General features: G+C 32.2%; 1 protein-coding gene across 1 annotated transcript in view; it reads left to right on the forward strand.

The window, feature by feature from the left end:
• Positions 1-26,085, forward strand: part of LOC105832554 (muscarinic acetylcholine receptor gar-2) — a 44,224-nt gene that overhangs the window by 7,788 nt on the left and 10,351 nt on the right. The window contains exon 2 of the mRNA XM_028190523.2: positions 12,204-12,380. Coding sequence (XP_028046324.1) covers positions 12,283-12,380 — 98 coding nt within the window. The 5' untranslated portion in view covers positions 12,204-12,282. The remainder of the gene's footprint in view (positions 1-12,203; positions 12,381-26,085) is intronic.

Below are 26,085 nucleotides of genomic sequence, written 5' to 3' on the forward strand. Positions count from 1 at the left end.
TAGAATTAAATTATATTCAAAATTATATTTAGATCTAGTTAAACTTTTAAACTGAAGTGAAACCATTATATTGAAAAAAATTACAGAAACAAGAACATCACACAACAAAGTAAACCTTTTGCATTTACCACTGTTACATAGAATGCGTGTTAAAAAATTCAGACCATCGAACAATTAACAAATGCCTGACAAACGGCAATAACACTATATATACCTTTTACGTCGTTACTGTTCGTTACACGTTTACAAAGTATTCACTGTTATTAGCTAACTGCAAATTTTTTTCCTACATACGTGATATGATTGTTTTTTTTATATCTAGAGTTGAAAATTGTATCATAGATAAATGTTGATTTTTCTTGAATCTCCTTACACAGACGAGCGCAAAAGTTGTGTAATTTACGTAATACACATATCATTCTACATGAGCGTACACGTCATCATCCCTTGAGCAATCTTGGAAAGCCACTTCTGTGCTGACTTGGATTGAGAGGAATATGAAACTACTACCTCCTTGCAAGTTTTCGTCGCACAAAATCGTAAATCGATAGTTTTGACTTCGAACTCTGGAGGTCTTTTCCGATACAGTTGATAATAGCTTACGCGCATGCATATGATAAGACACAACCAACCCATCATTTACGCGTTTGCTACAAACATTGTCCGATACTGACTTATGGTTAGTTCGAGGAGAGAGAATTCATGCAATCAGTATCAGTGGCGCGTGTCCTTTGACTTCAAAGCGACGAAATATTACGGTACACCACAATATTCTTGATATACTGTGTTAGTTATTGATTTTCCCAGAATCATAACATTTCTACTATGCATTTCTATCAATGTGCGCTTTTTTTTTTATTTAAGGGTAAGTTTACTTTTCTAACGTTAAAGATCAATCGAGAATGTAACTTAAAGGAAACGATTATTCCTTGACATAAAATCTGAGGTTCATTAAAATATCGTATCGTATCGGAATTTCCGATAATTACACGTGATAGGATTTTAATATATTGCGGAAGAGAATAAAAAGGAAAAAATTTTAAGTTTTATACTCCGTATGACGATTGTAAATTTCATAGCACAATAAATACAATTTTAAATAGCGAGAGATGATGATTTTACAAATCACAAACAATAAATAAATAATAATAAAACAAGTTATATTTAAGTTATAAACAACCAGATAGATAATTTAAACTTTGTATTAAGAATATCTATTGTTCGCATAGATAAAACAATTAATTTATCATCTTTATTTCCTGTCATTCATCAAATCATTCGTGAAATTAATTAATTGTGTGAAATACTAGCTTTGCTAAATCCGATATATTTACAATCGAAAGAGTTAATTAATCGCGCTAGTAGTAATTAATCATTTGTAGGAAATAATCGTGAATATAATCAAGGCTGTACATCAATGACTTTAATTTTTTACGCAATATTAAAAGTATTCCAAAATAAATGAATATTGAATATTCCATCTCTTGTATTTTAAATTTATTTTTAATACACGATCGATGTAACGCAGTTTCTCATTACTCAAATGACTCGATCCCATAATTCGTACATTATTTCGCGTTATCAATTTTTAATCTATAATCAAATCACATTTGAAACAGGATATTCGAATTTAAGCATCACTAAAGAGACAATTATCGTCCACAAAATAACGACGATTTATAATTGTTGCTTGCAGTTTAATTTCTTTTCAAAAATAAATCGCATTGATTTAAAAACTTTTAATATATACATGCATAAAAGATTTTTTTAAAAATTAATTATTAAAACAAAGAAAAGGCTATGTCTTAAGACAAACTTTATCAGAATTCTTTAATTAAGTCGTAATTGCATGTATAACGAATATAAAACTAATTCTATTCATTAAACCATATAAATCAAAACAATAGAATTCTTCAATAGAAATGCAACTGTAAATATAGGCACAACTGTAAATGTAAGAATACACGAAGGACAAAGAATAGTTTTACTATATAAAGACATTAAAAAATTTATCTAGATACATATCTAAAAATAATTTTGTTAGGTCAAAATAATTAGGACAATTAAATTAATAGCTAAAATATTCTAACCGTTTGTAATCTAGCTATCAAACTTGTGTGTCCTACATAATTATATTAATGGTCTAATAAAAATTTTAAATATTTTAGTTGTATAAATTTGCGCAATAAGTACCGCGCTGATTTATGTAACTCATTTTTATCATTTTGTTGTTTTAGGATTTTGTAATAATTAATAGGAGTCCTTTATTCATTTTTTAGTTTTGTTTAGACTACTAATAAAATTGTTGCTATATTTAGTTAAATTTTTAGATTCTTTAGACAATTTTTAAATATTTTTTACAACTATTCTTACCACGTGTGTAGAAGAAATGCAAAACATATCACTTGACAGAGTTGGCAATTAATTATTCAGATGTATTACAAAATAACATAACGACCTCCATATTGTTAAAGTCAAGCGTCAACTATTATTTTTATCCTTTTCGTTGCAAATGAGAAACAAGCTGGCCAATTAGCAGGATTGTTTCAGAAAATACACGACAACGCGATTACCTGTGAACGCTCGCAAATTATAAAATGTTTCAACCGGTTCAACAATTACGCGGAATGGCCAAGACATACAGTAATTGTTCGCATAATTAATTCTGTTGCGACTCGCGCTAAAGTACGACATTCTGAACGATACAAATATCGTGCGGTTAGCCAGTTCAAACGCATACAGCTCCACAAAACGATTTCGGACCTATTAACTAGCGGATTTGCGCTCACCCCGCATTGTCTACGATGAGCGAGAACTAGAAATGTTGGATTAACGGTGCGCGCGGTCGGCGTATTGTCGGCGTAGTTTCGTTGCACTATCGTGTTTGCTTGATTTCCACTGGCCCATGTAACATCCATAGAAATCCAATACCGTTTGTAATATGAAAACACGTAAACACATGTAGCGTGAATCTGCGAGTGGCAGCGAAACTGATTTGCAAGTACAACTATGAATTAACGCAATGCTTTTATCATAAGGTAAATGACATTGTGTTGTTCGTTTATTCGATCCGCGTATTGCATAATTATTACATGATTTGTCCGAGCCATTATCATCGCGTCACGAAGCAGCGAACGTGAAAATTTTACGACATACATATTTATATGCTCTGATTGGATATATAAATGTGTGCATTATATATAAAATGTAATTTCATCACGAAAATTTTTAATTGATAGTTTTAAGTTTATTTTTAATTTAATTAAGGAGGATTAATGGCTATCACAAGATTTACGTATAAAAATACGGATATATTTTTACATTTCTAAACATTTCAATTACTTAAAAAAGACCCTAAAAATATCACGAGTTTATTTGTGAATTTAGTGAAGTAAGAGAAGCTGATTTTAATATATATTTATTCATTTAACCTTCGATAAAAGGTTTGAAGAAAGGAATAAAAGATTCTATGAAAACGTAAGAGGTTTTCCAGAGAAATTTATTATGACGAGAGAAAAAAAATGGAACAAATGTTTCTCCATTGCGTATAGAGATCGTGATATTCCGGAAATAGTCATAATCTCCAATAATTAAGTTTCACGTATAAACGACGAGTTTGGCATGCGGCCCAACATGTCAATTACTAAAATGGACACCCGATTGATTGATCGAAATGCGCGGATATGTGTGTCGACATTGTTCTCGGTCACCCAGCTTAGCCATCTATGTGAGCCGCTTGAAGAGTGTTTGGACTGAATTCTATCGAGTTCAAGTGAGTTGAAACCATTTCCTCGTTCGTTGATATCATTTCACCAGTTTCCCCTCAGAAAAGCATTTCGTCGCTTCTACAGAGAAAATGATTTTCTCTCTCTTTGTTAATCCTTCGTTGGATATCGGATTGCGAATATATATAATATATTCATACAATTTGATTTATTTGTATGTGCATTTATTATATGTATGTATGAAGCACATCTATATGCATTATTGATACAGCTTCTCTCATATATAGATTTTTGGACTAATTAAAAATTTATTTAATTTATTAAGTTTGCGTTAATTTAATTGGATTATTGGATAATAAATTTTCGCAGAAAAAATTTCTTAGAATTCTTCAACGATTGATATTGAAAGAGAATACCTTAATACATTTTAATTATTTTTTATTTTATTTCCCATTTGATACCGATTTTTATGCAAATGAATGTTGGAAATTGTACTTTGATATTTCAAATACGTACAATATTTATCCTTTTATCAATAATCAATTAATTTATTATGAGTCTTTTGCAACATGCTGATTACCTCTAGATTTTATTATATATTATCTAAAATTAGTAAAGCACAATATCTTTAAATCTTTCCTTTTTAAAGAGAAAGATACACACACACACATATATAGACGTAATTCTAATCGAGCAACCGTGGGGTTTCATCTCCGCCCCTGATGGATATTCAATCAGACGAGCTAGCGGCGTCAACTTCCTCCGCTGGAACTAAATAGAATGCCTCATCTTATAGAGACAAATTATTTGCAAATCGGAGAAGCGCAGACTAGCGTGCAAAGATGATTCGCCGTCGGAAATCTGCGTCGGTCGGGTCTAAATTGCTAATTAGTGGCTACCATTCCAGCAGGCGAGAATTAACTTCCTCAATAGTCACCGCAACGACATTGGGTGGGCATCCTCATGCACGCGCTCTGTTGCACGTTGATCGGCGATTTCCCATGTGATATCCGATCGGCGCACTTAATAGCGTGCTATCATGTACCGCGGGCAACGGATAACGCTTGAGATAAAACTGTACGGATCGTCTCACATTTAACACGCCGAGATTTCATTTATGATGTATTTAATGTATGCTTCATTTGACCAATCTGAGGTCGACTTTATCTTAGCAAACGTTTAAAAGTCAGAGAGAGAACTGTTATTTATGTTGCAAGTTCTCAGTGCTATTGCTGATATATTTGCAAAGCAAAGTGCACTTGAAGTTGAATTAAGAATGAGGTTTTACTGCGTTTACATTTCTGACATTAAATTTTCGCGAGAATTTAGCTTTGTCTTTAATGTTTATAGGTAATCAAAAAACTGTTTGATCTTTCACGAGAAGAAGTAGAACAGTTCATGTATACGAAAATCAATTCCAAATGCTATCGAAGAGACATTTACAGATGTCTTGAAAGACATTTAAAGCGACCTGTATTTTCTTTCATTATATCGACTTCCGTTATCTGAAAGAATTTTCTTGATAAAATTGTGTGCCGAATGATATAATTGTTTTGCAAGAAAGATTGCACTGCAAAATTCAATCACTTCTTTGTTGAAAATATAATCCCGTTCGTGATTTTTCTCAGAACTGTTACAAACTAATTGTGCGATAAACAAGTTAAATTGCTAATTAAGCTTCTACAGCGCGCTTTTAAAGCTCTGGTATTAAGACCAGAAGATGTAACCAGTCATTATCAAATTTTGATTTCTCTTATTTCTACTATTGCATTACTTTTTACGATCATTAAATAAAAAGAGATATGTTGTTACATATAATAAAATTTGTTTCTTTGGGTGAGGATTTTGCTGCCTTAAAGAAGCTGCAAATCGTTGTGTGCTAAAATATGCTAAAACGTATTTCGCTGAACGTGTTTTTCTCAATAAAATGATGTCGTTATATTGGAATGACATAAACTTGTTATTGTCGCGAACTTTTACGGTAGCAAATCGCCGCTTATTAACGTAACGATGCAGTTGCGTTTTCAAGTAATATTATATTATACTTTCCAAAAGCAAAAATTTTAAATAAGCTAATTAAATATCTAATCTGCATAAAATTCAGCGCAAAAAAATCAATACATTAATGATATTAAAAAATTTTAGTTATCGCCTGTAAAAAGACATTTACTAATATAAAGTAAAAGAAACTAAAGATTTTAATTGCAATTTACATAAATTTAGTCCTTGTATAATACAAAAATAAAAAAAGTAGGAAACTGAAAATGAGAAATTTATTTTCAGAGTTACAAATAAAGATAAATCGTTATTTTAGATTACGATAAATTGTTATTCTTTGTTCTTGAAGAGACTTAACTTCGGTAGAATTATCGAGAGTCGCGCGCGCGCGTTAAAAGAAACTTAGGAAAAAATAAAAGTAAGAACGGTCGAAAACTTTCGTTATTTTTGCTAAAAAGATTGATGTAGGATGTAAATAAATGAATGAAGATACTGAGAATCTGAGAAGCTCCCTATATCATACTATTATGTGATATTTTAGACTTGATACTTTCTAATATTTGTGCATTACGGGAATATTTTAATCTGTGATTCTGGCATAAATCGTTAACCAGTCACGTGCAACTAAAGCTCGCCGACTAAAATTGATTAGTAAGCTATTTCACGTGAGCGGTAGCTTCATATTTTTCGACGCCCGATGAATTATTCGCGTCGGATGATGAATCATGCTATATTTTTTATTTCTGCATCGTGTACGGCCGGATACGTGAAACAAATAAGTGAGTGTTAATTGCGCTGTATCAATAAAAGTGATTGATGGCTCCATCCGCTTTTGCGTAAATCAAACCAAGCGTATGTAAATTAATAGCTCCAAAAAATGTTCAAGAAGAAATAAAAATTAAAAAATTCTTTCAGCTATTTTATTATACAATTTTATAATATTTTATTATTGTACAATTATTGTACAGATACAATTATTGCACAAATTAATAGTAAAAATAATTAAAAATTCTTCTACGATTATAAGCAGCATATCATACATATGAATTAATATAAATTTAAAAACAGAATTGTAACATAAAAAAAATTTAATTTGACATATATATGGGAAATTATATATTTTATGGCACCTAAACATATTTTATCATAAGTAAAAATGCGCGCATATCAGTTTTTTGTTACAAGAGCAAGTCACGAGTTCTTTTTCTGCATTCTCGAGTTATCGATTTCTTTTTAAAAATAAATATGATCAAAATGCTGTTTACGTTTGGAAATCTTTATCTTAATATTCAACGTGTTTATAAATTGAAGTTCTATTTTCAGACAATACTTGAAAGAAGATTATTTGTTAATTATTAATAGCAATGTTACATGTTCTTTTTTAAATTAAAGTGCTTAAACTTGAGAATTTTTGTTACAAAGCATTCTGTTACGAGAATGCTTTGTAACAAACATTCGGCGACCGTCGGATATGCTGCAATCTACTCGTCCCATTTTCATTATTTTCTGCTTCGTGCACCACATATTTCCTAAGCTAAACCATTGCGTGTACAAGCTGTTTCGCCGCGAATCCAGCGGGGAGAAACCACCGGCGAAATCTACGTGGTTGGAAAAAATATGGGTATATCGCTGATTCCCATCCAAGCGAATGAATGCGCGTCTCGTAGGCGATAAGCGCGGGAAACAGGATTGACGTAAAAGTTCCGCGATATTTCTCCCCGTGTAAATCGCGGGGAACGAGATGTACGAGGAGTAGGCGGAAAACAAAACGGTCGCGTTGTAAGATGAAAGGAAGGGAAGCTGCTGGGGATTGCATAAATTTTCAGACTGATAAAGCTTGATGTGCCGTATTATATTCGTCCTCATCCAAATTTATCCCCATTCTGGAGAGAACAAGCGTTATGCAAGACAAAAACCCGGAGCTAAGAATAACGAAATGTGTCATAACCGATTTCTCCAAAGAGCGATCTAATCATTCATAACTTTTTGGAAAAACATTTTGAGACAATGTAACGCGTTTAAAGTCTAAATCGCTGATGATAACTCGCTCGATATGTATGAATCAGATTTATCAGATTTCATTTATCATACATTTATTCTTATTCTTATTATATATTTATTTATTTCTATACTCTTATTTTTTACCTTACTCTATTCTCTCTTTCTTTGTATGCAAGATTACTTATCAAAATTTGGTTAATAATAATACTCTTTTATCTAATACAGTCATCTTAATGCCCAAATAAAAGACATTCCATATTTTGTTATAATTTTTTAATGCATTCATAAATATTAAGGTATTTATAAATCCTTCGGAGCTATTATTTAAATAGAATACGGTAAGAGCTATTTACATGTGCTTCCTACGATTACTGAACTAGTGATTTTAGTCAAGAGTGATTAAGTACGTTTTCTACATCTTGATCTAAAATTAGTGAACGAGGAAGTATGATCTGTGCGATTTCCATGTCAGGTACAAATGGCTCACAGTGTCGTCTTCTGAAAAATGTGCTCCGCGCACGCAATCCTTTAATTATTTTAACCATCTAGGCTCTAGGTACAGATTGTGTTAGCGTTACATCTAAATTCGGGATATGTCACGTTTGCGAATATGTTTTTTTTCCATAAATTGTGATACCTATGCTATAAAATGTTATAATTTCAAATCAAACCCTATCTTCCCTTTTTTTTCACTTTGTAACAAACAATTATAACCTCGTAATTTAGATCTAAATAATAAATCGTGTTACTGTTACTATTACGTGGTGCCAGTTAAAAAGTTACGATGCATTCATTTCCAAAGCAGAAGAGAAATCTGATATTCTCTTGAGTAACGTAATAACAGCCGATGCTAATTGAGGTCTCGTTAAGAGACAGAGATAAATCCTTTTCTTTTATACAGTCTTATTGGATTTACTAATCAATTCAGTTCATCAAATTATACTCTTTGTACCTTTGACATTGTCTAACAGTGCGTTGTAATGTAAATTGAGTAAAAAGTAAATGTCAAAATAAACCTTTTATTATTTAGACTTCATACTCTTTCTTATCATTTTTTTCTAAATTAACTAAAGACTCTTTATTCCAAAGTAGTAAGAAAAATTTTATTAAAGGCTAGTGAGAAGAGTTTTTAAAATGTTTATTTCATCATGGACTTATTGAGAGATAACGATATCATCGTGCAATCGTTATCGTGAACATTGGAAATGAAGAAAATAATGTGCTGAAAAGAGCGTTGTCAATCTGATAAGTATCGCGTGTCGCTACTGAACTCATGAATATGTATTAAGTTTCACTGCAATGTATACTTCTTTGAGTTGCGTTAATATATGGAAAATATGTTATCGATGAAAAACACACGAGAAAGAAAAAGAATAGCGAAGGTATTTTTCATAAAAAAAGTAATTCAAACGCAATTTTAATTTCAAAAAGAAACTGAAAACTTTAATTTAATTTATAATAGAATTATTAACATAATGGTTTTGTTTATCTAATACGTTCTCTGTTCTTGCCACTTTCAGTTTGATATTCGCTGTCGTATGTGAAAGTTTTTAACAATCCTGATATTTGCTTTTCGATTTTATATTTGACGTTAGAAACCTGTGAGTTTTCGAAGAAACATGTACATTGGTACGTTTTTAATTGTTAATTGTATTTATTGTTATTTTTATTTTTAGTGTTTAATCTATAAATTGTTGGCGCAGTCCCATGGACTTATTATCGTTTCTAGAGCTCAAGTATTGTATTTACCCTTAAAAAGGGCCTAAAGTTAAAGACCGAAATGTTATGTTAATTGCTGAATAAATCTATGCTAATTTTGTGGACAAGAAAGTTTTATTATTTATTGTTAATTATATCACTAGCAATAATAAAGTTGAAAACTTGTTTATCTTATTGCATTTATAAAATACGCTACATTTTTTGTTGGAATAGAAAATCAGGAGATAATGATAATGAACCGTATAGCGGTAACATTATTTCACTTTTAATTAAAATAACGGTCTAGCAAAAAAGAGAATTATCGTGTGAAATGTAATTGTAATGACGCTCTTTGACGAAAACCGTGCACGGTTAATTTCATCGAGATATTATGGCGAAAACACATTAAATATTATACGCCTACCCGCGTTTGATCTTTCGGTTAAAATTAATCTGATGATCGTATGCAACAGTCTGCCTTAATGATAGATGTTTATAGAGCACGTGACGTATGTATATATTATATATGCCAGTATTGTATCGCGTGTATTAGATTCGCGTATAGTTTCAATGTAGTCAATATTTAGTTAATTAAACATGGAATTTTATGTTACTTGAACATTACAAGTTGTTCTTTATCTGGAGTTATTCTATCATAAATGTAGCTTTTTATTTAGCGCAATAATATAAATCATCTTCTTTCACATAAACATTTCAATATATGTATATTGACATATATTTCGTGTTATAATATGATTTTTATGGGCTTTGGCATAAAAGATGTAAAATAAATAAAATTACATTATTTTGTTATACTATTGTTAACCATTTTGTAGTTTTAATTGTTGTTGCAGAAACGAAATTAAATATCTCTGATCGCATGTAAAATTATACCATGTCAATATTATTGCCTCTTTAGCACTTAAAAAATTATTTGTATAAGAATCCACAGCATTTTTATGCTTAATGACCATATTTTCTTTTACGGGAAGAGATATTTGAAGTGAAAATGACAATTTTGGTCAGACGGGATTTCATGTAAAACAATTTTTTAACGCTTCGTTTGTTGCGATCAAGTGTTTTCGCCTCATAGCTTTATATATATAAAAAACTCTATAAATTCGCTAAAAAAGAGAAAAAGAATACAAGTTTAGATATATTACTATGAGAATGCTTGTCACTCAAGAAACATTTTGATAATATTAACACTATTGAGTTCGGTGATAATATCGGTGTCTATTGACGTCGGAATGCTATTGATCGAGCACAAAGCATGACTGTCAGAAATTAAATTTCTTATGTGAGATCTTAATGCATATGCATCAGAAAGCATGGTTTTAGAATGAGATCCTACATGGCAGTAGTTTAGGTCAACCTGCATAACGACATCTGCGCGTGCACAATAATTTCAGTTGCGTTACTTTGCATTCGCAATTGAAGAAAATAATACACTTTGCATTGCAATTTGCAATACGAAACTAATAATTAATTTTCTAACATGTTGCAGCGTAGCAATATAAAATAAAATATATTCACATTTAAATTATAAATATAGAATTTTCTCTCGTTTTCTCTTGCTCTCTTCAGTTATATGCAAGCGATTAAATGTCAAATAAAGCTTCCTGTTTATAGCATTTATACAACTGGTAGCGTACATATACTTATTCTGTAATGGCCACATTTTCTAGGACATAATCATAAATATAAAGCGCGGAGTTCGTCGTGCCACACGCGAAGGGAGATTTTTTTGCGTTTCATTTGCGTTTTATTTGCCTGGCCTTGACAATACTATCACAGTCATTTGCAAAAAGATATTTATTATCGACAGTAGTACTTAGATAAATCTTAATCCGTACTTAACATGAGAAAAACTTAAACATGCAATATAATATTGGTTGTAACGATAACAGAGTTTTAATTGTTTTACGATTTTTACGTGGTACGATAAAAAGTTCTGTTCTTTTATTCCGTATAGCCCAAAACTGTACTCGGAATTTGGAAATGTTACTTTGTAAAAGTAATGTGTTAACATTACTTATTACTAATTTTAAAAAGTACCGCGTTATTGTTACCCTTTCCTAAAAGTGACGGCTCGTTACTTTTTTATATTAATGCTAAAAATTAAGATACGTTTTTAAATTTACATTACTTAATAATTCAGATTAAAATTTTAAAAATTTGTAAATCTAAACTGGTTTTTCCTTATACTAAACTCAGAAATTTATAGTTCACATTACATACCTACTTTCAGAGTAAGACTATTAGGATGCAGCCTAAGCATGAAATACAAAATATTTCTCAATACTTTAAATATATACATTGTAAAATATAAAAATGTGAACAAAACTTATAATTTTATTTAATATAATGCATAACTTTTAATTTAATGCGCCGATTACGATATGCATTTGCGCACTAAAGATGCGCGAATCTATTAAGTAGATATAAAGATAATATAAAGATAAAGTAACAATAAAAATGATGGCTAAATTTGTTAGTATAAAAATATTACGACATTACCGTTACAATTACGGAAAAAATATTGTTATTAAAAACAAATAACGATAACTACAACGGCGTTACAAGTATAACGCGTTATTTCTAAACTCTCAATTCTAAGTTAAAGAATTAGAGGAAATGATCTTGTAATCAAATTTGTACTAAATTTTTTTATAAAAAAAAATTTTTGTATCGTAAATTGAAAAAAAGTGTAGTTTCTAGATATATTGCACACTCCTGATATTCAAATAATATATCTCTATTTTATCTCAATGCCTCTAGGATGTCCGAAAGATGACTGTATACTGAGGAGGAGAGGGCGCAGTAGCTTTGAAGGTTGCTGCCGCCTCGGTTTGATGGAATGGAGATGAACGGCACCGAAAGTAGCCTGAACGGCACCGAAGTTAATCGTACTTCCGCGCCGATTTTTACCATCGGCACAGACTTCATTACGCAATGGTAAGAGCATATGTACATCTTTTATTCAGAACGGCCAGATTGGTGCATAGCCGCGGAATGCGGCTACGTGTGAAACCATAAATGAATTTAACTTTCCGCAATGCCAGGTAGTCCCTTGGGGTTTTTGCAAATTTTAGCATATAGACAACGTGTTGCACAGAGTTACAGTTTCTATTTGCGCACAACCGTCAACGCAGCTAATGCGCATACGACGCAACACGCCAGTTATTCTACGTGTATTATTATAATTTTAATGTGTTAACAGAACTGCAGATTGCTCGAATTAAAAATTTGGAATTGTTGGATTTTATCTGCTGCAAATGCGCATGATAATCCTTTGGGAGATTTGTAAACCGCAGAAAAAGTAGCGCCATCGAAACTGTATCCGCGAAAAAGTAGTATTAGCAAAATTATTATTATATATTAGCAACAAAGGACATATTTAACATTTATTTTGAACATATACTTTTTGTCCTTTTTCCTCTCTTCCTCACTATACAATTATTTTTCGTTAAAATTATTTTAAAATTATAACATGTGCGTGCGGAAGCTGCGATGTTTTATGCTTCTTGTATCGGGGTTTTTCGTGTCTACAGCGGATTGCTCTTAAATCCTTTTCGCTGACGTGTACTTGACACTATGTAACACCATTCGTTCCATCGATCCCCAACATCCCCGAAGGATTTTGCGCTATGGGAAATGCGGGATAGACAGATCGATGGCACAAAGTCAATGTTAATAAGATGACAGTAACCGACATTATTACAGTTAGCTTGCTAATAAATTTATTATATATTCTCTTGTATATATATATATATATATATATTAGATAAAAGAAATAACGTGAATTATAAAATAAGTATATAACAAATCCTCAAAATTATTCTTATAAATAACATTAATCATTTAAATTAAAAGAAAATTTTTTACAATATTTGGAGTGGGACGAGAAATTCTTACTTCTACGATTCAGCTACAATCGAATAAGACTCATCTTTAATTAGTTATGTTTTCATATTAGTCAATGTTTTTTTATTATTGATCAATCATTCAATTCTTCAAAGATATAGCAATTGTAATGCTATATTGCGATGGATATATTACAAACTAAATAAATTTTGTTTATTTGTTTTAATGAGATTGAATCTTGTATTCGCTCGTCTGTTGCGCACGCATCTCACATAAATTGTCATAATCAAAACTTGCGAGATAACAACAGTCTGTTTTAGCGTAAATGCAAGAACGTCTGATTAGATTTACGAGACTGCACCTTGCGAAAGGACACGGGAATGAGAGGTTGTTGCTGTAAATGCGTTTAGATAAGCGATTCGTCATTTGGCGGAGAATGGCCCTCTTGAATTCCAAGCAGCTTCGCCAAGTTGCCGCTACCTCTGGAACTGCTCATTATCGAGGGGTAATAACATCACGCGGCGCGTCTTATACAGCCAACGGTCGTCGTTTGTGTTCCTTACTTCGTTGGGAATATCAAGGCTAAAGGAAATGAACTCTCACCAGGGACAAAATTGAAGTAAAAAAAAAATTCCCTCGAGAAGTCGTCCTCTTTTCGAGACAAGATTTTTCTTCGGGCTCTTTTCCACCTTAATCACGTCGAATGGCCAAATGATCATGAATTTTTAAAGAATCGTTATAATTATAATTATTTCTTCTCCACACATTTGCATAATAATTAAAATTGATTAAAATTCTTGAATTAATCAGCTTTTTATCGACATAATTTTAATATTAATTTAAAACTTTTAAAGATTGAATGCTTTTCGTCGATATGCTTCGAGACACATTACAAACAACGAAGGGAAATGGATATTTATTTAGGATTATAAGCGACTTCACATTGCATATCAATCCTCTTTTTCATGTTTTTTTCCTATAAATCTGTGTTTTCAAATATTATTATAAACGTTATTATGAATGTATATTTCGTTGAACATTATTTAACTTAAAATGTTACTGCTACAAACTGCTACTTATTGTCATAGTCGCGTGCATGCATAAATACGTTTGATGTGATGACATTTCAAGACAGACCATTTGTGTACATCATAATCGACATTTTACGCAAAGTGGATTAACACGGTCGAACTTTCATCAGACGCCGTGTGTATCGCCGCGGCTGTACAATGGTCTGCAATAGTCTATATAGTTACCGTATATGCATATGATAGCAGAAGCATTTGTGGGAGCTGACGGATAAAACTCGCGTAAACCAATCCGGGCCAAATTACATCCTTGACCTAGCAGGGCCACGGTAATCTGGCAATGTGACGTGGTGAAGCACGCGCCTGAGTTAGTCTGATGGACTGCTCGACCGAATACGTTAGCACAACCGTACGGACGTTGGTCATTATTTAACAAAAGAAAAAGCCGATGTCGTGCAACGACGCGGAATCACGCGAGCGACGTCGAACGTCGTTTGTTGGCGTGCACGCGATTGAGGTGAAAATTTCGAATGTTGCGTGAGCCGACGATGTTGGCGGCGGTGAAAATCGTTCACTAGAGCAGATCAATGTATGTCACAGCACATATAAAATCCTCGTGTCAATTGAGAGCGAGAGTTATACCTAAAACCGAGAGAATTGCGATGGTCGGGGTTTTAATTGGTAGCGCGGAGTTTTAATTAACATGTAATATAAAGTTTTAATTCTACATCATAGAAGACTGTAGATCGTAGAATTAGACAAGAAGACTGAAATTTGATTTTAAAAAACGACGACGACGATATATAGTTTTGCAATCTGTATATTTATGATTATGTAACGCTCTGTATATACTCATTAACATATGTCAGTGTTGCATTACATTTGAAATATTCAATGACCTGATCGTAGCAGGTGGATCGAAGTCGAAGTCTCTTTTATATACATAAAACGAGTATATTATGAAGTTTGTGACATGTTAGGTTACACTTCCCGGAAATATCGATTTCCATCGTAACCGGTCGAAGTGACAGACTGATATTTTGCATCCTTTGTAACGTAAAATGTAACGAAGAACAATTCTTCTGTTATTATACGCATTTATTAATGCCCTTTTATAATAAAATTTAACTGATCTATAACAATGGTCTGGAATGCCCATTGTTTTAAGACTAAAATAATCCTTCTTATACCTTATATCTTTTATTTTGTAAACTTTAGATTTATTAAATAAACGTAAACGTTATTTGAAAATAAAGAAATTTAATATAATAACTTTAAAATAAATAAGGTGCATCAAAAAATGTTGAAAAAATTTATTAATTAATTAATTAAAAATAATAGTACTCTTTATGATATAAGTTTTTAACAATATAGACAAAATAATCTTTTACAGTATAATCATTTTAATATTAACGTTGTAGTGAACATGCCTTAAATATTCGTAAATAACCAGAATTGGTAATTGTATCGCATAAAAAATGTGACAAAATAAAAGAAGGTGGGCAAAGTTAAAAAAAAACGACTTTGAAAGATACAGGCACTATATGAGTAAAATATAGCGAGTCGATGGCATTCGGTATTCCCATCTTTTAGCGCGACGACGTTGCATGTTAAAATGGAACAGAGCCATTAAATGGATCGACTGTTGCATCCAACACGAGGCGGCTGCTATTGTTTCGTTTAACTGTGTGAATGACACTCTGTAAAAGCGCAACTGGCAACGTACCGTCTAACTAGATGATGCATGCGATTAGCACTACGCTATTATAACGTGGCGATCAATTGTCGTATTACTTTCTGTTCGCTAAGGAATTCTATCCAGTTATGTCTGGGAGGGAGAGGGGGGAGGGGGTCGTTTATTCTATTTTTATTTTATTTGCTTTGGTTTTCCAGATTAACATTCTGAAACTGTATAACATGCGAAAAATCCATTATATTATCAGAATTTACAAAATAAAGTTTATTTATGGTTTTTCTTCTCTCTTTCTATTTCTCTCTCTCTCTCTCTCTCTCTTTCTCTCTCTCTCTCTTTCTCTCTCTCTCTCTCTCTCTCTCTCTTTCTCTTTCTCTTTCTCTCCTCCTTATTAATTGTCAAATAAAAAGTTTGTTTCTTTTTATCGCTTCTGAATCAAGTTCATGGAAGAACAAATTAGAGTTCAATTTTGCAACAAATAATAAAAATAAAAAGTTCATCTCTCTCGAGTGATTCGGCAGTATACACTATAAAATTACGTCCATTGCTTTAATTGGTTTATACGGTTCTCTCACGCATTTCCAGTTGCCCAAGTTGTTACGCCAACGTGCAACAAAATTATCTCCGTCGTTTCCCGGTTTTGTGTACCAGAACCGACGCACGATTACAGCATATGCAGAGAACAAATAAAATAGATCGAGCAACGGGAACGACACTGGAGTACATTGTGATGACACACGGTGAATATTGATTCTCGAATTTTCATTGCTCTGCCAGAGAGAATCGAGGGAAAAATGCATTCTCCGTACCCTGGAATAAAGCTTTCGTACGGCTTTCCTATCGCGTATTCGTGCTTTTTCTAGCAAGCAGATAGACAACGTTGAAAAATCATAGGATTCAATTTATCTATGAGTTTTCGGTTGCATGTCAAATCTTAGGAAATCCTTGCATGCAATGCGCAACGTATTATATGGTAGAAACAAAGTTGCCTGTTCTTAATTCTCCTTTACGTGATAAACAGATATTTTCTACTCAAAACTTATTAATGACAACTTATAATCCAAGGACGGTTAGCACATAAAAACTTTTCGAGCAAGAAGTATTTCGTACTTGCGACTAACGAGAGACTTGCAGCAGAAAATTGCAAGAGAAAATCGTCTATTTCACTCACGAACACACTAAAAGTTTGTTGGTGCGATTCATAAACACCTTGTACCATAATATCATGTGCGATGTCAGATATGTATATGCTACACATCCGCGGAATGTAATGGGAAATCGATAGCATGTCCGACCTGTGTGAAAAACTGTGTCTTCAAAGGGGATACCTTTTATAATATTTTTAGAGTTAGGGATATACACTTGCCAATATATTTAGTCGAGTTTGTTGAGCAAACAATCGATGAAGGACAGAGATTGTATTTTAATATAAGGAAAAAAAAAACGGTAATCATAGGGAAAGAGAGAGAGAAAGAAAAAGAGAGAAGGAGAGAGAAGTACGTGCACGTGTATAAACGGTATGCACAATTTTGCCGGGGTGACTTGCGAATTTTTATATCTATGACGCAGGTGTATAAATGGCATGAATACCTTTATAACACTCTAGATGTTCCATATTAAAATTTTAAAGAGACATATTATTAAAAAATATTGTGTGTTAACGAGAACAGCTTTAATAGCTTCATTGTTTTTACTATCACGTTTATGTATTGTACATAGTACCTAATATTTATAAGCACGTTACAAAACTGAAATTTTTTAATCTTACAGATGTTTTGACTGTAATATCAACTAAAAATTTTTGAAATTAAAAAACTGTGGATTTTTAAAATTATTCTTTTTTTTCTAATCAACAACAAATATTTTAGTCATAGTTACACAAGAATTAAAACCAAACAAAAAATTAAATACTTCTAATTATGCAAATTTTACAGATATTCAAATCTAATAATAAAACAATCTATGAAATTTTTATATTTTTGGTAAAGTTTTAAAACATAACATATACATTCTTTAAAAAAGCTTATATTAATAGATTATGTAAGAAGATGATGTAAATTTCAATAATGTTTTTTTTTAATAAATTGATTCAGTTTCTTCGTTGGACGCCAAAATAAACCAACTAAAAAAGAGAAGACCCCACGCTTTTAACTGATACTTGATTTATATTAAAAAATCTTCAAGGAAAGCATTAGGAGTATCATCGCGTTGATAGAAAATTAAGTGAGTTTTTTTTTCCTTAGCACAAAGATTGTGTTAGAGTGCACTCATTTTTCTCGTTAATTTAATTAGTAAAACGTCCCCCGCATTTTGATGTTTATCATTCAAATATGGCATTACAGTTTCTGTCAAAATTAAATCTAGGCTTGTTCTGAGTGTGCCTATATTTAATTAGTATTAAAAAACTTGTAATTTTATATCCTATGTATAGCACGCAACAAAATTAGGTACATTTAGCTATAATTTTTAATGCGTTATTTCTAAACTAATATTTATAATTGTTTTATGGCAACATAGTTCTTTTTATTATTAAGTTATAGACTATAAAGCACTTTTAGACTATAAAGCAGTTAAAATTACAAACTATATTTTTATTTTTGTAATCCAATAGAGATAATTTCACAGAATATAATATGATCAAAAGTACAATCAGTCATCACCTTCTTCTACATATAAATCAATGAACATATTTAACTTCATCAACCATTCGAAATAAAAGAGGATACCGAGAAATATCATCATCCATCTTACCATCTGCTACAATACTTTCAGCTAAATTCTTTCGTGAAATTCTGAGAAATAACTTTCATCAAAATAAAGTTTAAATGGAACTTGAACGATGTATAACTTGAACATGAGAAATATTTTGCCAACGTTTTACACACGCAGCCAATTCTCTCTCTCATCGACCTTATCAATCATGCTGAAGAGTCGAGGATGTCGAATGCATGTATGTACAGAGAACTGATGTCACTTGATTTTTTCATATACTCCTTCTGACTGACCATTTCTCTCTCATCATGTTCCGAAAATGTACATCACGTCAACTGATGATGTATTAACTCACCCTATAAATTATCACAGAGTCTTGTAGATTTTATCGAAAGAGAAGCCTACTTCTTTCTTTCTTGCATAACGAATCAAAAGATCAGAACAGAGATATAGCTTATTATATAAAGATTTTATTCAAAGAAAGAAATCCTATCAAAGTTATCAGAGAATTTTAAAGCAGTTGATAACGCAAAAAAAAAGGGAGATTAACGATATGAGACATTTGCTATTGTTTTTTCACATAGTCGCGTGTCTAAAGCTAAAGATAAAAAGAAAATATTGCGGTGAGAGGGCAATCTGTATAATCTGGAGTCGGGGACCGTTTGAAAATTCTGGTGCGGTGACGTACAGTCGAACGCACCTGCGCGATTTCCGACTGAAAGGACGACACTGGCTGGGTGGCGTGTAATTGGTGGAAATTGATACACACTCCCTTGTTCGTCGTGTCGGCTCCATAAAGCATTTACGTATCCCGCGCGTGTAGTCTCGCGACACGGAACACTTCATCTTACAATTAGCAATGACACCGTAACTCGCTAATCACGTCTTTGTATCGATCAATTGCGTTTTGCTTTGCAATGAAATATGAAAGATAGAGACTAGTATATCACATCCACGAATATTTCCGTAATTTTTGTATCGACAGGCTACAACGCGCAATCAAAAACATAATGAAGAGTATGATAGTCTAACGTTTCTACTAAACTTACGCAATCGTTTTGACTTGGTGTTCCATTTGATTTGTGACCAGAATATAACTATGCGACATTAAGTGATGTTGCAGCTAACATATATCTACTATTTTTCTTAGAAAATACTTAAACCGATAAGTTCTATATCATAAAATGATAATGATGGCAATATACTTTGGATATAGCGTACTTTTCTTTTTTTTATTTTGAAGCTGATTTCCAACTAAAGATACATAAACTACACACTCATTACAGATAACATTTTATTGTAACAATAAATAATTTAGCCAAAATATGTATTAAAGCTATTTAATTGTTGTAAAAAAATACATTTTTTAAGTTTACATGTATTTTGCAGAAGCAACTAAATTTTTCATTAAAGAAAATAAAATATTTACTTGCTGTTAAAACATACTGCAACAGCTATTGCTGATGGCACTAAATTTTTTTTCTAGTACGTAATGCACTGAGAAGAAAAGCCGAAATGTCCAGAAATAAATGTTATTTGAAGGTTTCGTAGATATTTATTGGTTATAAAAAAATCAATAAAAAAGAATCTGTGTAATTTAATTGTGATGATAAAATATACATTTCTCTGACTATATATTTCATTTTTCCTATTAATTGATTTATTTTCTAGAAATAAAATTGTGTTTTAGCGTATTTAAATAAAAATTTATTTCTGTGAAATATAAATATAAATTTTTGACCCACAAATAAATTTATTTCACTAAAGTTAATTTTTACGTAAATATGGCGAAATAAAATTTTATTTCTAACATATAAATTAATTAATAAGAAAAATAAATACATTTCACAGAAGTGTATATTTTGTTACTTCATAAACAAATACTTTTATATAATTAATAAATGTCGAAGAAAACTAGTACATTTGCACTTTTTTCTCAGTGTATTAGCACGTTCGACTATATTGAAATTTACGAATTGGTCCCAGATATATCATTTACAACCAGATATAACATTCAATGTAAATATATCGTTTCTGGCTCAAGGCCACGTCTGCTTAAATCCTTCTCTCTTAATTGTCCCACGCTCGTTCGCTGCAATTTTAATCCATCATTTTACAGGCTCCGGTAGTTCATAATACCAGCGTATTAAAGTTCTTATCGGAATCCTATTATGTAGATAATAGCGTCTTTTGTTTATCTATAGCCGATGTGGAGCGATCGAGAAAGAAGTAGATTATAAACTGCCGGCATTTCCAAAAACGATGTGTTCTTTTAAACCATTTAATGGCAAATCTTATCTATCTGTTATTCTATCATTAAAAATAAAATAAAAAATTTACGTTCATTATCATTAAATTGGAATGAGAAGGTGAGGACAGTGATAAGGACGGTGGTGCGATTAATGGAGAGTTTTGCGTATTGCCTCGACCGATGAAAAGAGAAATTTTGTATTTTTCATCTCGCGCGAGCACTATTGAACGCGACAGTGTACATATCCACAACTGCTGCGGCAAAGTTGCATAAGTACGGCGTGATTGCTGTGAGGACGGCTCTCGGATGCAACCACATGGTGTTGCGATTTGCTTTTCGAGCGCCATTGGGTCGGTTTATCCGGCGGTTTCAGTACCACGCCGAGGGCGATTGTGCTCGCGCGCGCACACGTACGTCAGCGAGAGTTATTAAATAGATTCGTTCAATTCCCCCGGGGCGATCGAGATTCCCCTTCGCAGTCTGCTACATCGCCGCAGCAACGCTATCATCCCACGATGTCGTAACACGTTTGCCGCCGTAACGTATCCCGCCCATATTTATGAAACCCCCGTCCGCTATCCCCCAAAGTGTAAATCCGATTTGATCTTTACCCTATATTAAGCTTCCGCAAGCACTGAATAATCAAGCAGCGGCACGAGGTGAGAACTGTTGTTTCGCTCTAAATACGCCGGCTAATGCGACACTTGCCGGTTACATATGGCTTTCGGCAATTTGAAGCTATCGATGAGCAAACGAAGGATCGTTATTTTCACGGGTAATTTTTAAGTGAGAAAGTGTCACGAAAGACTATATTATACGAAATTTTATTGCAGTTAATTAGGTTTGTGCATTGTTAAAAGTTTAGTTTAAGAATTACGAACGAATCTGCACGGAGGAAGGAACTTTTGCAAAGTTGAGAAACCTGCGGCGACTTCTGAGCAGACCTGTTTCTCTTTACCGTGGCAGAGTGTAATTTCGTGGGAGCTGCACCCAAGTTCTGCCACTTTAATCTGCGGACTTACGTATAGTATCTTCTGACGAGAGAGCAAATAGAGAACGAGGACAGAAAACAGAAATGTAAAGAGAAAGTATATGTTTCTGAGGAAAAGTGCGATGTGACATTATCACGCGGATTTGTATTACAAAAATATTCTCTCAAACAACAGAGATCACAAAGCATATAAACAGGTAATTTATTGGATTACGTTAAATACTTAATTAATTCAATTAATCAGCAAAATTGTGGCATTTAATACGTCATGTTAGTGTCACATCATATTAAACTCGATATTTTGACATATTTTCATTATTGAAGGATTTAAATTATGTTTTGGGAAATTATAGACGAAAGTATAGAGTTCTATTATAATATAATGTTAATAAAATAATGAGATTGCGTTCATTCGAGAGAGTGTGTGAAAGAGAAAAAAAGTAGCAAAACTTTTCTTCTATAATTTATTTCGCATGTTCTTTCTCCCAACACGCTTTTGTTTGTATTTTTTGCGTTTTTCATGTTATTTAATACTATGTACACATTGCAAACATATCAAATATATCATATTAAGAAATATCTTCTATTGTATTAAAAGAATTCTAAAGGATCATGGTTTTTAGAACGGAGAAAAGGAAGCCGTTTTCCGAGAGGAAGATAAAAGCATAGTCAGGAAATCGGCGTTCTTTTTCATCGTATGCATTTTATGATCAGCATTCTTTTATATTACGCGTAAAATGGCTTGATTCTCGCCAATACCTGTGCGCTTTTGCTTCAAAATTGATTTGAGGTTGCCTCGTCCTTGAAGAGGATGTACAGAAAGATATAAAGAAAATCATGTCACTTTTGAAGATGCACTGTTGAAAGAAAAATAACGCTATCTGTCCCAATATTAGCCTGCAGCTATGGGTTATGTATTTTGTATCTGGCAAGGAGGGTGGAGGTACCTTTTGAAACGTTCCATTCAGCAACTGGGCCAGAAAATAAAAATAAGGTTTTCCCAGAGGCTATTGCAGACATATGGCAAAGAAAGGATATAGTCATGGTATCACAAACGCGGTACTGTTGTCAATCTCCAAAAGTGAATTGTCAGTAACCAATCGAAAATCGTGTTAACAAAAGCAGTAATACGTTAGACGAAAAGCGATTTTCAGAAAAATTAATGTTACAAAAGGATATATACAATGTTTCTTAAAAAGTAATTAGACAATTTCGACGTAATAACCAAAAATGCACTTTGTGGAGGCTTTGTAGAAAAATATTTTGATTAACTTGAAACTTTTGCATATTAATGAAAATTATATTGATCGTCAACCTAGGTTAATAATTTTTTTTTCTTTCCCCCTCTCTCTCTCAGAACGTTTTCAATAACCTCGTAATTATAAATGAGCAATTGCGATAAAGATTAATTTAAAATGATCTAAAAGATACATTCCGTTATTTGTACCCTTGAATTGATTATCGACAATCTGTACGGCCATTCTGTACGGATTCATATTCATTCCTGTTGTGAATCCATTCGATTTGACAAATCTGCGAATCTGGGCTAGTTCGTTGAACCAAGTCTTTGCCACAGTATTTATGACACGATGGAACGACGCCGATCAGGTACTTGTTGCCTTCGCTCGCCGTCATTCCTACTCCGCCATCTCTTTCCACGTAATTTTTCCCTGCTTACAACGCGGTCCAACTTTTTATTCTCTCCACTCTTTCAGCTACCCTCTCAGCCTTTCTCCTTCCAGCGCGGCCCTTCCATCCGTCCGTATGATCATGCCATTCCACGGTGATGATCCTCTGCTCACCAGGGCTTATATAGCTTCCACCCCACGCCACCCTCTCTCGGCACATGTACACAAACGAAACCTGCTCGCGCACATCTAAAAGGGACGCGCACACAACACCTTCTGTCACCGAGCGTTATTGCGCTACGGTGTTAACGAATGTCCACGCGATTCGATACACCGGCTTGGTGTCCATTCGACTGGCAAGATACTGGCGTGTACATAGCTGGTGCGGGCTGACAAGTCACACTCAACGAATGTAGCGGGGACAATGGATCGTATGAATAAAATGGAGCAAATGCTTCTGTTTTTTTACCTGTCAAGGCAAATGCTCAAGGGACATGACGTCATGAGAATATCTGTTTACGTTCGAAGTTGAAAACATTTGTTTCGATAAATAAGAAGTCGCGGTAAAGAAGTCATTTTAGACGATCGGAATTATAGGTATCTCTCTATTATCTTCACGATTGTCTTGATTATGAGACTTTTTAGACTTATGATCAATATGCTATAATGGACTAAAAATGTACTAGATTATAACGAAGCTAATTAAACATACTTATCAAATTAAACATTATTTTTTAATAATTAAATATTAATTTATATAATATTAAATATTGGATATTAGAAGTTATATTCTTAACAAAAGTAATATTGTTTTTCTATCATTACAGAAGTTAATTACGTTCAAGTTAAATTAATTTAACAATAGCACCTTATTTTTTTCTTTTTAGTACCATTTGTCTTAATTTTTTTGACAAAATCGTAAGTTACAATATTCTAAATAGACATGTATTAATTTACGTATTTGTTTCTAAAATTTTTTTTATATAAGTACTCTAAACATGCACAAATATAAATTATATAGATATTGATTATACATTTTTAAAATAATGGATACGTATACCATTGTCTGCTTGGTATAAAATAGATATTTTTAGCGTTAATAAAGCGGAGCTTTGTGTGAAAGAGGGATATTCTTTAACAGGTTGAATTTCCCTTCCCCCCTCTTGTGTGTCTTATAATCCACCTATGTGTATCTCATCTTGTAACGCCCTTTGCCTTTTACTTGTAGCTTTTCCTCTCTTGTGATAAAAAACTTTCTGAAATGTTGATATTGCATGCTTACGTAAATGACAGAAAGTAACTGTTGTAATTTATGTCATTTGATATTAGACCAAGTGAGCTTATATATAATTAAAAAGGGGATATGAATGCAAACATTGAGTTTCAAGTTTTTTCATTACATTGCATATAAAAATGAAAAATCTGTTCGTAATTTTATTTCGTAAAATTAAGTACTTTTCTGTTTGTTTTTTAAATTTAAAGTTTAAATTGTTAAGCAGTTAAACAATTGTCACAAAATAAGAAACTTGATGTATTGGATATATATGTTGTACAATATAATTATAAAGAAACAACAATTTATTTAATTAAAATACAACTTAAAGTATTTTTTAAATTAATTAAACTAACTAATTAAACTACAATGTTTTAAGTATTCCTTTTTTAACAAGTTTGTTTTTGTTTATTTACATGCAAATATTCTATTTATATTATAACTAATGAAATTTATAACTAAATGAGCTAATAATTCTAATGTCAACAAACTTTCTTCATTCCTCCGAGTAAAAATTTCACTTTCTACTTTTACAACAACAGTTTTTCTTCGATTCTTTTTATGTGAACGGAACGACTGAATTTTTAGATAATTGCAAGTGGACGGCTCTTTTTACGAATGGTTTCACAATAGCTTCGTAAAATAGAAATACAGCAATAACAAGGACAAGTATTTACGAATGATTTCACGATAAGGATACACAGAACGGATGCTCACGAATAATGAGAACAAGTATTTACTCTGGAAAAACAAAAGATCTCATATCTCATTCTTTATTCTCGCAATTCTTCAGATACTTGCACTGGGAATCTGCCGTCATAACAACGTTAATATAAGATTCATCAATTTGTAAAATTCACTGAGAGTAAAGGTAAAGCGAACGGTGGAAGTTGAAAAGGTGCTTTTTGTAGATTGTAATATTTAAAATAAAAATGTTAAGAGTTAAATTACTATAAAATATTTAAAAAAAAATTTTTTTTAGTGTAAGCATTATAATAAATCATATTTTAATATTATCTTACTTTGAAACATATAAACTTAATAATTATAATTTAATTAGAATTTAATTTTATAAACTTGAATTTTTTTAATTAAAACAAGTTATTAGATTTTTATGAATTCCTATGAATTTAATACCAACAATGGAGTGACAAATAAAAAAATAAAAAATTATTTCGTATATCTATGAATAAAATAATGATTCTCTAAAGTTCAAATAT

This window comes from Monomorium pharaonis, chromosome 6 (genome assembly GCF_013373865.1).
Source record: "Monomorium pharaonis isolate MP-MQ-018 chromosome 6, ASM1337386v2, whole genome shotgun sequence".
Classification (NCBI taxonomy): Eukaryota; Metazoa; Arthropoda; class Insecta; order Hymenoptera; family Formicidae; genus Monomorium; species Monomorium pharaonis.